Source organism: Nelumbo lutea, chromosome 3, assembly GCF_056320005.1.
Source record: "Nelumbo lutea isolate HS-2025 chromosome 3, American lotus-T2T, whole genome shotgun sequence".
Taxonomy (NCBI): Eukaryota; Viridiplantae; Streptophyta; class Magnoliopsida; order Proteales; family Nelumbonaceae; genus Nelumbo; species Nelumbo lutea.
Window position 1 is genome coordinate 17,253,303 of NC_142686.1, and position 11,951 is coordinate 17,265,253.

The 11,951-nt window shown below is 37.6% G+C and overlaps 1 protein-coding gene across 1 annotated transcript; it reads right to left on the bottom strand.

The window, feature by feature from the left end:
• Positions 1 to 1,270: 1,270 nt before the first annotated feature.
• Positions 1,271 to 11,613, bottom strand: LOC148863256 (putative galacturonosyltransferase 14). The gene is made up of 6 exons (XM_088979190.1): positions 10,578 to 11,613; positions 5,843 to 5,898; positions 5,551 to 5,706; positions 3,929 to 4,519; positions 2,710 to 3,012; positions 1,271 to 2,222 (listed from the first exon to the last, which is right to left on the bottom strand). The coding sequence occupies exons 1-6, from the start codon at positions 10,786 to 10,788 to the stop codon at positions 1,938 to 1,940; spliced, it is 1,602 nt and encodes a 533-aa protein (XP_088835316.1). The 5' UTR covers positions 10,789 to 11,613; the 3' UTR covers positions 1,271 to 1,937.
• Between the last annotated feature and the right edge of the window lie 338 nt (positions 11,614 to 11,951).

The following is an 11,951-nucleotide window of genomic DNA, read 5'->3' on the forward strand; positions in this document are numbered from 1 at the left end:
GCATTGGCTTCATACATGCACATCTCAATGTGCATCGGTAACATCTCCCCTATTTGTCATTGGAAGATGTTCTCAATACACGGTTGGGATGTTTGCTGTGAGACATCTCACATCCGTAGGGGATGTTCCCATATTTGTCATTGGAAGATGTTCTCAATACATGCTGTGAGGCACAGATGCAAGAATTCCTCAATTGGTGGCTTTTCCACAGGGCTAAACAAATTGAGTGTAGCTGGCCTTGGATTTGCCCCTGATAATGGATGCTGCTTACTAGCATCTCTTTGGCTTCTGGTATTGAGGGTAAGAATTCATGGCGGTTACCCATGGAAGGGGAAGTGGATAGCAATCACATTTACAGAGAAGGCAATAATTATAATACTACCTACTTTGGCAGCAGACATTAATAAAAGCCAAACTGGATTTCTGGACTCTGCAGTTGCAGCATTAAGCGGCGGAGGCCTTTCTACACGAGAGAAGGCATAACCTAACATATTACTTCTTCTGTTATCCTGCTGCTTATGCCTACGTAAGGGAAACTAATTAATCTCACGACGACTTCTGTTCTGACTTCTGAATGCACCTTTACAAGACAAATCAGGTCAAATGTTTTGGTTGTTTGGGGCTGTGTGGATGATCCGAGGAAGAAGATGTGCCGAGGAATTGCAGTGGATCCAAATGTTTGGTGGTACAGTTTGGGCCTCACTTAGAGCCATTTGTGATTCAAGGACTGAAATCAACATAAGTTGCTTTGTACGAGACTACGAGCACCTATTAGCAACATGGATGTCTCTTTCCCTGTCATTAGAGATGCTCCAACCAGACTCGGTCAGTTTTCTCCTACGAGCAATGTGTTGAGATGAAACATGAATGTAGGCACCCAATGTGGGATTTCAGCTACTTAGTAAATCAGCAAATTATTCAAAGGTTGGAGGCCTCGAGACGAACACAAAATCCGTCGACCTCCAGGCCTCGAGCACTTTTCTCCTTTGAGCTGATAATCCTGGTTGATTAATGTTGGGTAATCAGTATTTGCTTTCAAAACGAATATTAGGTCGACCAGTATTTGTCAAGTTCCCATTTCCCAGTCGACCATCCAGCATAAGCCAGAAGGAATCTACCAACAACAAAAGTGGGCTGAACATTGTTCCAGCTACTTCATGGCCTACCCGTTGACGGGCCCCCGTATTCTACATTTTGCTGTAAATTTTTAAATTAAAGCCATTTCTGGCAAAAGGAGAGAGAGAGAGGGAGAGAGAGAGAGAGAGAGAGAGAGAGAGAATTATCTGCACATTTCAATATTCTCATGAATCGTGCGTAACAAATACCTAAGAATAACTCCCAATCAAATGGGATCCGTAACACAAATCTCCAAGAACCACTTTCTAAGAATCACAATGACGAATATGGAACCAAAAAAAATGGGGGGACTCAACCATTAAAAAACAAAAGATGAAAAAATATAATAGAAGAAAGATATCTAGGGGTACCTTACAAAAGAACAAGTCTTCCCATTTCTTGCAAATATCTGCATATCCAACTGACATCCAATTTCGGAATTCTGCTTGTATTCTATTACCCTTATTCTACCTGTGCGCACATCTAGCGCTCTTCCTGCCAAAGGATAAGGCAATGTTGAATGCCCTTCAGGAGACAGATTTGGTATTTGTCCTTTGACCAAAAAATAAAGCATGGATGGCTATGTCACAGACTGAAAGAATGTTTCCCATGACCACCAGTAATACAGGTCCTCTCTGTAGAAGTGGGAGGGACAGCAGAGTATCTGAATCCAAGAGTATTACCCGCATGGCCAAATTTCTTGTTTTCCTTAAATGAATATCACGAAAATTAGGAGCTGCAAAATTAACGGGAATCCACCATCCCAGTTAAATCTTTCTGTCACCTATCCCTTTCTGTTTCCCACTTGTTCATTTGATCTATTATGACTCCAAGATGTGGCAATTCCTTATAAAATTGTTGGAATAGTTGACATACTTGGTCCAAAATGGCCGGAGATGTTCAAAGCCAATCTCTAGCCATGGTTTGGACTGGCCATTGTAGTGGATAACTGCAGCCTTCTTCACACTCTCAATGTCAGTATTATTCTGGTAACCCAATCCAAGCATGTGCCAAGAAGGGTCAATTGGGTGAACATGGCCTTTGAATGCAATCAGAGCAGGTGGTAATGTCCCAAGCTTCCACATTGTTAAGTTTGACTTCAAATTCTGCATCAAGAAGAAATGACAGTGATAAGAAAGAGAGCTTGGTCAAGTGAATGATCCCAGTTGTAGCTGAACTATGAGGGATTCTGAACAAATAACCCGTTTATATACATGTGGTCAACTTGGCAGAATGAACTCAAATAATCCAGCATAAAAGGACTCCACAAAACAGTGGTGAGTGATCAAAGTCGCTCAAATCCACCAATTTCCAGTACCCTTGAGTAAATAGGATGTATGACCTTATCATGGTATCCCATTATGCTGTGCATATGGCACAAAATGGGTTGGGCCACTCCAGTTGATGGCTTACAACTGGGAAATCAGCAACTCCATGAAAAAGATGTTCTGGGCAATCCAGATAACAGGCTCAATTATGTTCTCCTGTCTACTCCACCCCCCCCCCCAAGCCTCTTTCTTTCATGGGGGTAGAAGTAAAAGATGAAAAAGGAAGCTAACGATAACGATGATGAGGATAGAATTTGTCCTTTACCTCCTTCAACCAGAAATGATATGTCTCTCTGATATTTGTCTTCCTCCATGCACGTAGATCAAAAATGTTCATCCCATATGCCCATGCACATTCATCAGGATCTAAGTTCTTTGCTATGAGGGGATGAGAAAAATTGAAATAGTTCTTGAAGCGTTTTGACATTACCCACTCATCTTCACCTTTACAGGTTTGCACAGCCCCATTAACCTTGCCTTCTAGGTCAATCTCCCACAGTGCAGACAGGTCACGCTGAATTACAACATCATCGTCTAAAAAGACCACCTTGTCAAGGTTTGGAAACAGCTGTTCATAATACACAACAAAGTAAGCTATGAGAACACTTGGACAGATCTTTATAGAAACAATTAAAATACAAAGTACAATATCCTCAACAATACCCTAAGCCTTGAAAAGATTAAGAATTAGGCCAGGAACCAAGAAGCAATACACTAACCATCCCCACACCCCCAAAATAAAAAGAAAAAGAAAAGGGAAAATACATGGAGCAAGAGAAGGCGCTCATAAATCCACATTCTATAAGCTTAGCCCCTCTTTTTCAAACACCTTCTATAAGCTTTCCACTTTCAGTATTTATCATCTTCTCCCCTAATGTAAATGCAAGGAGGTTTTTGATAATCCAAAGAAAAGTACTTAAGAGGTATCCTTATTTCCTTATATATACATATGCATATAAAAATACATATAATGTATGTATAGAATAGTCAACAGTAAATTTGAATTTTATTACAGAAATAGAAATCTCCTTACCATCCAAAGAGGTGAATAGCAAGGTATATGTACAAAAACAGCAAGGTATATGAACAAAAACAGCCCAGGTGAATAGCAAGGTATATGTACAAATCATAATCCTTGCTTTGAACTATTAAAGATTGTCACTTCATGTTTACTATTTCCTTTTCTTTCCCTCTTTATACAAGGTGCATATTTTCCAAATATAGATGAACTCATGAACCCCCAAGAAGGAAAATTGAATTTCTTTTGTGTTCCCTATTTCAAAACCTGAATTGCAATGAGAACCATGCAGGAAACACATCCATATTGCTTCAATGGAATGAGCATTAGTTTTTATTTATTTTTTTTATGGCTTCATTTGATTGTTCTAAATCAAATATTCCTAAGACAATGCCAAGCTCATTATGATCACTTCAAAACCTAGTTCTTGGACTTCTTGAAAAAGATCCATGTTTCATCCAATTACCTCTGGGAGATAGATGCGGAGATGGTTGAGTAATGAAATGTACTTTGGACTTCTTGACTGTAATTTTGAATAAAACATCCGTGGAGTAGTCTCACTGAGATTGGCCCCAGCAACATGGTTTCCATGGTAGTAATTTCTGATTCCATGGTGACTCTCTACAGCTTCTAGAACAGGTACATTTTCTCTTGTTAACCAGTCAAATTGATGAACACCTTTCACCTCAACAATTGCTGAAGGGAGAGGGTTCAGTGCAAACCATGAGTGCATACCCGCATAAGTCTTCTTATCAGTGATTACATGGAAGACTATTTTCTCGGGGTTTAGTGAGGACTGGATGGTAGAAGCAACCACAACAGAAGCAGCAAGGATGTTATCAGATGCCAAGATAAAATGGTGGTAAGAGTTGTCAGAGAGCAAGGGGAGTAGCTCTGGAGATGGCAACTGCCTGCGCGCATGAGCATTGGAGGAATATTCATCAGTCAATCGCAGAGAGAGACAGTGGATGCCTTTTGGAATAGCACTTGCTGCAAAATGTTTATTCATCAGCTCAGCAAACTTGGATGCTCTGACTTCCCTGTCAAATTTCTCCATCTGCATGGATAAATATTCTCTAATTGAAACAAATACACACATGTGCATCAAAGAAACATAATGCACAAAAAGAAAAATTACTATGTCCTAACATAATTCTATGGAACATCTAGATGCTGGACAGACAAAAAATCTTCCAATAAGCCATAAACGAAAGAAAAGCTAAATAAAATGAATAAAAAAGTGGCAAAATAAAGAAACAAGTAAAGAAGGGGGAGGGGAGAAAGAGAGAGGCAAACGCAAAGCCTTCAAAGAACCCAGAGTGAAGCATATGCAGTAAGGAGCTTTTGTATATGTAAGCCAAAACTAACAAAGCAATTAAACAGGTCAGCCATTTTCCAGGATTTTCTTTTCATTCTATTCTAGGCAATAGAATTTTAAAAGAAAAACTAAATTCTAGGTTGGTTCCCTAATTTTATATACAACTTAACGCAATTCTAGGTAACACTGGTAAATCATCATATCTAAAAGACAATTTTGCCTAGAATTTCCTATATGGTTTGATAAACTATGATAACGAATGAAACAGTACCATGTTGGTTAAGGTTAAATAGAGCTGTTATCAAAACAGGCCCTAGAGCTTTTGAATTATCTCGTGGTTAGCCACTGATAACATATTAGTTCTACAGTTTCAAACCTCAAGTCAAACTAATTGGCTCTCTGTTATCAATACCATCTCAATGAAGATTCAAATTCAATACAATACTGTTATCAAAACAGGCCCTAGAGCTTTGGAATTTTCTCGTGGTTAGCCACTGCTAACATATTAATTCTACAGTTTCAAATCTCAATTCAAACTAATTGGCTCTCTGAGGCAACAACTCTCAAAGGAAAAGAGAGTATGGTTTTCAGGAAGCAATTGGGAACTCTTGAAGATTGTGTAAATTAATTAAAGACGAGAACACTTAAAGGAAAATTTTCTAATTAATGATTGTAATAACCCTTGGACTTCTACTTGAAACCATAAACCACTTCATTAAGCCTATTCTTGATAACAATTAAAGGGTTACTTCAGTAACTTGATTACATACCATTGCCTTTAGTTTGATAGCAAATGTTTTGGCATCATATTGGTTGTTCTTCATTTCTGAGACAAGTTCGCTGAAAGATTCCGGAAGCTTGAGGTCAGCTGGGATTTCCTCAGAATTCACTTGATTTAGTATCTTGTATAAATCTTTAACCACCCTCTGCACACAACCAATCACTATATTAGGTATGTTGCTATGAACTTAATCAAAAACTTTCTACTATATCAGGATTCAGGAATGTTGCTACAAACTTGATCACAAACTCAAAAGTATATGGTAAGAAATAGATATTTACCACTGAATCATCTGCCCTACCAAGAAACCTTGGTCCCAATCTCCTGCCCAAACAATCTGAAGGAGAGAATAAAGTTAAAATGATTATAGTGTATTGATGGCATTGTGGAAAGAATAAGAAACATTTAATATTTACATAAATACATATATATTGAAATTCTGAAAGTATATATAGAAAGAAAGATTATCAAAAGAAAAAGAGACACAAATGATGAGTCTTCCCAAAACTGTCTAGTTCTCCTTCTAGATTGACACAAATGTTCACAATACCTATCTAAATGATATAGCAACAATAAGATCTACCACAAACAAGTCTTTCAAAAAACCAATGACAACCCACGGCCCACCAGGGGAAAATTTTGAACCACCAAATCAGCCGAAGAATTAATAACCATATGAAACCAAACAAAGCAGGGGGATACTAGACTTAAAAGAGTAAAAAAATTAAGCATACTAGTGTTTGAAGATTATATAATCTCAATATTGAGGATCAGTCAGTTAAAGGGAATAACAACATTAAGTGAAAAGTTGTTGTCACCATAAAAAGGAACCCAACAATCAAAATTAAAATTGAAACCTACAACCCAACAATCAAAACTAAAATTGAAAATGAAACCAACAACAACAAACAAAGTAGCTTTTTGGTTTGGATAGCCTCTTTGGGAAGTGTTTAACAGAAGACAACCTTGCTAGAAGAGGGATGATGGTGGAACCAAGCAGGTGCATGTGTGGTGAAGACACTGAAGGGGTGGACCATCTATTTATCCACTGCAAGTTTGTGAGGGAGCTATGGGCAAAATATTTGAGACTTTCTGAGGTACAACTGTGCTTTCCAAAAGACTTGAGGTGTTGCTAATTTGCTATCATGTTGGCAGCAAAAAGGACTGCCAAGAAAAGGGAAGATCATATGGGGAGTAATACCAGCAGCAGTGGTTTGGTCATTTTCGACAGAAGTAGGAGTCAATTTGAGAATAAAAATAATACTAAGATATAATACTAAAGATACAGTAATGAAAGGTTTTTGGGGAAGAATATACTCTTTTTTTACTTTAGTTAATCTTTCTGTATCTATGCATTCAGAATAGTGGTGTACAAAGAGAATACTGTTCCCTGCTCACTATCTTATTGCGTAGAATTCTGTATATGTTTTGTTCAGATTAATATAATACTTTTCCTTTTTTCAAAAAAAATATATATCAACGAACAAAATAATTTGCAAATGAAGAGCAATCAAACAGTTTAGTAGAACCAAAGACCCAGAAATGAGAAAAACATAATAAGAACCATGCCATGGAACACAGCCAATACCAACAAATAAAAAGGTTCATAGATCAAGGCAACACCTAGGTGCCAGCAGCCTGCCTAGGTGCCAAGACATTTTCTGAGGAGTGCCTTAGTACCATGTCATATCTGCATGCAAGTGAGGCACCTTCATAGGCAAAGGGAAGGGAAAGACAGGCACTTTATCTTTTTTTTCTTTTTTTTTTTTTTTGCTACAATGGCTACACAACAGGGGTAAGCCCATACCCCAACCCAGGTGCAGGTGAGATTCAATCCCAAGTCTCCGCTACAATATATAGAGAGAGAATATATTGAGTATGTTGTTCATTACTGCAATACTTTCTTGGATTCAATTTGCTGTTTTTCATCATTGAAACAGATCAAATAGATTTTGTATTAAGCAGTATTGAAAAAAGGTTACCTAATAGTAGGAGACAAAAGGCAAGAAACAAGAACAATGCAATCCAGAAGATAAAGAAAAATACAGCTCATAGATGACTGAACCAGTGCATTAGGCAGGCTCCCACCAATGTGTGGTCTGGGGAGGTACAGATGGAGTAGCCCAACCCAGTGATTTAAAGGCATGCCTAGGCACACAGGCGAGGCACATTTTAGGATAGGCACCTCGCCCAGGTCCTAGGCGCAGCACTTTCAAAAGGCACATGCCTAGTGCGCCTGATGCGCCTTGGCCCAGGCATGCGCCTTTTGAAAATTGTATGTTTTTTTTTTACTTTTTTGGAACCAAGCAGCTGGGCTGAGGGCTCTACCCCCGGACCCCTGACCACAACCCTTGAGGAAAGCCCAAAAAAGTCCATGTTAAGGTCTTAAATTCTTAATTCTCACACAAAAATAATGATTTTATAATTTTAATTGCCTTTTAAGAAGATATTTTATTAAGATGAATGAATGAACAACATTAGCAAATTGGAGAAGCGAAGAACCCCCTGTTTGCTAATGTTGTTCATTCATTAATCTTAATAAAATATCTTCTTAAAAGGCAATTAAAATTATAAAATCATTATTTTTTGTGTGAGAATTAAGAATTTAAGACCTTAACATGGACTTGTTTGGGCTTGCCTCGAGGGGCATGGCACAAAGGCGACTCGTAGAATCAGGAATGTAATATGTTTTACATCACATTAGCTACTTGACCTTAACATGGACTTGTTTGCTAATGTTGTATATGTTTTATTTTATTTTTAAATTTTCATTTGAATATGCTTTACATGTTATGTTTATGTATTTTAATTTTAGATAATAGGTTTTTTAAACCATTATTTTAAATTTTAAGTTTATATTTATGTTTAATATTTTTATTTTCGCATTTTTTGAATTTTCTGACTTATTTTTATTTTTTAGCAATCTTTTGTATTTTTGCACCTTGCCTTAAAAAGGTGCATGCCTCACCTTGCGCCTTGTGCTTTTAAAACACTAGCCTAACCGCTGTGCCAAGGCCCACCCTCTCATAGATGACTGAGCCAAAAAATAATAATAAATAAAGAACAGAACCAACTTGCAATAAAAAACCCCTGGACCTGGAACCCCCCAAACAAGTTCCCACTTGTTCACATGCACCTTCTATAGCAAGAAAATCAGCAAGGCTATTAGTTGCTGTGGACCCAAATGAACAAGTAGGCAGCCAAAGCCTTTTCCTTCCTAAATATAAACTTAAGCACCCCAAGGAAGAGAATCCATCAAAATGAAATTTTATCATCCCATGTTCCAGGGTAGTCCAGTATCCAGCCTGTTGTTGTCTCCTTGAAGCAAATTCAGCACCAGCCCCTCAAAATACCATCCATGGATGCACCACTGAACTCTTCTCTAGTTGAAATCCAGTGGGCTATCCTCATTGCATTGAGATCAATAATAGCTCTGACCTCCATCTTCTTATTGGTAAAAATTCTAGAATTTCTCTCAGTCAACACACTCCAAAGAACTGTGGCTCTGATAGATCTCCACATAATCTTTGCCCTCTTACTGCCAAGAGAAGCAAAGTTGGTTTCACAGAAGACCTCAATGTCAACTGCAGGGGACCAAGAAAAGCCAGAAAAAAATGGAGAAAGTGGTTTCAAATAACCGACATATAGGAGAAAATAAAGAAGAGATGGTTAACATTATCACCAGAATTAAGGCAAGGGAACACAAATGAAGGGGGAGAATCAAAGTTTTTCACCTGCACTAGAGCATCTATCTGGTACTGATGATCTTCACATAGCTTCCCAAAAATATGATTTAATCTTAGAGGGACTAGGACCATCCTGAAGGGCATTAACACGAAAGGGAGGGGGGAATGGCAGTATTAAGATTTTTGAAGAAAGAGCAGGAAAAATGGCCCAAAAGTCAAGAACCAAAACTCGAGAATCTATTCTATTTGGAACGGAAAAAAAAATATATCTCTCAAAAAAACATGAGTGAAAAGACCTCATCACTCTCAAAATCTTTAAGGGTCCACCTAAAACCAAGGTCCCAAGCAAGTTCAAAAGGTGAGGTTTCAGCACAATCAGAGAACAGAGATAATTTCATGGTTGTATAAGGAGATGTTGTACACAATCTAGAGTATTCAAGGCAAAGATATGTATAACCCACCAACAATCCTCCCACTATGTTGTTATTTTGTTTATTTGCTTGGATTTGGTGTGTTGAAATACTTGTTTTCTTGGGGTCTCCATGCTATTAACTTTGTTTATCTGTTTGTGTACTTGCTATATGAAAATCTATGATTTTAAATAATGTCTTTGTACTTTTCTGATTGGAATTGATCAGTATTTTGTAGTGGAAAATTAAATTCTATCATTAAATGTGATATTGCAATGTGAAATTAATGATGTAATGTGTTTGATATGCAGAAGTCATCATTATTAGCTTTCTTTTAGTACTTTTTTCAATACAAAATGATAAGAAGTTAAGAATTTAAGTGGCACATGTTAACATGGATCATATCCAACAAGTTATAGGTTTTATTGTTAAAAACCACCACCGAACTGGTGCTTCAACAACGAGGAAGTATTCTGTCACCTAATAATTCAATCAAAACCCTTAAGAAGGAGTTCAGACAAACCAACACTATGAGACCCTAAGAAAGATCAATTGGTCGAACAGATCTGGAAGTAGCCCAATGGACAAAAAGAGCTTGACTTCAAATTCAACTAATCGGAAGAAACTCCCCCACCCGAAAAAAAAAAAAAATTCCTTATAGAACTCAATCAAAATCAAAACAAAGCAATTCAAAAGAAATCCGATTTCAATCAAATCAAACCCCGAATATCTGCAATGCTCCCATTTATGCAAGTATCTAATCTTGAAGCAAACTAAACCACTATTGGCCTCAAAACAACTACTACTACTTATGGGGTAAACAGTATGAAATACAACTTACAAGAGATCTAATTCTTATTCAATTTAATTATGAAATACTTGCAACGATAGATAAAGTGAAAGAGAATAATAATACGCACCGAGCGACGAGCACTTATTAACACCTTCAAGAGTAACGACGGCCGTGAGAATGAAGACGAAGGGAAGCAAAAAGGCAAGGATGAGAATCGAATGGAAGAGAGTCCGATAAGAGATGTGGCGAGCTGCGACCTTGATATTCATGAAGTCAAGAAACTCATTGCTGCTCGAGATCGTGATGCTTTTCATGCTAGGAGAGAAATGAAGCTGCATCGTCGTCTCTGTCGCCTCCTCGTCGTCAGGGCAACGAGAACCCTAGAAACCCAGTTCAGATATCCCCAAAAAAAAGCCGCGAAATTCACCATCAGATTCACTGGAACGAAAACAAATCGATAGAGACGGGGATCTCTTCTGGGTATTTCTCCAATTGGATCTTTGGGGTCTTTTTGAATCCGGCATTGGAGATCAGGGACGGGTTTTGATCGATTTCAGCTGAAGGCACAAAGATTCGTTGACAAAATAGAACTAGGTTCTTCTCCCTCTCCCATGGAGAACCCGGGATCGTGAGGGAGAGAGAAAGAGAACAAGGAAAGATGCGCTTTGTTTCGTTCTATTTTGTCTTTCTTTTCCTTGGAAAACTTTTTGATCAACTGATCGGCCGATCCCGATCCGAGCTCTTATTTTGTTGTATTTTGACGACTTTTTTTTTCTTTACTTTTCTCCTTCAACTAAAATTTAAATATATATGTATATATACATATATTTGTAAAAATAAAATAAAACAAAAATTAATAATAATTATTATTATTATTATTATTACTTCGAGTCAAAACCGTGTATTGGGCCTGTGCCCTTTGGGAAGAAAGGGAGGAAGAGGGTGACCGGGTGAGGTGGGTCTACTAAATTTAGATGACTTAGATGATTTGGAGATAGAGAAGTAGGATCATGTGGATCATGGATGTGCTTTCAATTAAACTAAATATAGGTTTACCATAATATAAATAATCTTTGTGTAAGTGTGTCTATGAGAGAGAGAGAGAGGGGTGTTTGGGGAAGGAGATGATGTATACAATATACAGTTTGAAAAATGAAAACTTTTGAAGCTAACTCTGGGAGTGGGGGAGTGTTATATTTATAGACTATAATAGAATAGTAGAATTGGTAAACCATGGGTTAAAATATGAGGATTAGATCAGTTGGTGAGAAAATACCAATATCTGTCAGTCTTAACAAGGAGACAATCACTAGTGAAGTAGTTAATTCATAATTGGCAAATAGTTTTCTTTCTAGGTTTAAAATATATAAATGGTCAGGTTCTTTTCTAAAGGGTTGACTATGTCAAAGAGAAGAGTCCATCCAGTGTGCCAACAAAATCCAGAGACCCAAAACCCTTTGCAGGTAGAATCATTTAATCAAGAATCATCAACCATTGTAAT

Excerpts from the sequence above, each read along its gene's own strand:
- LOC148863256 (XM_088979190.1), bottom strand. The coding sequence starts at position 10,788 with ATGCAGCTTCATTTCTCTCCTAGCATGAAAAGCATCACGATCTCGAGC. Across the intron at positions 5,899-10,577 it reads TAATAAGTGCTCGTCGCTCG|ATTGTTTGGGCAGGAGATTG; the intron begins GTGCGTATTATT and ends TCTCTCCTTCAG. Across the intron at positions 4,520-5,550 it reads CTATCAAACTAAAGGCAATG|ATGGAGAAATTTGACAGGGA; the intron begins GTATGTAATCAA and ends TTATCCATGCAG.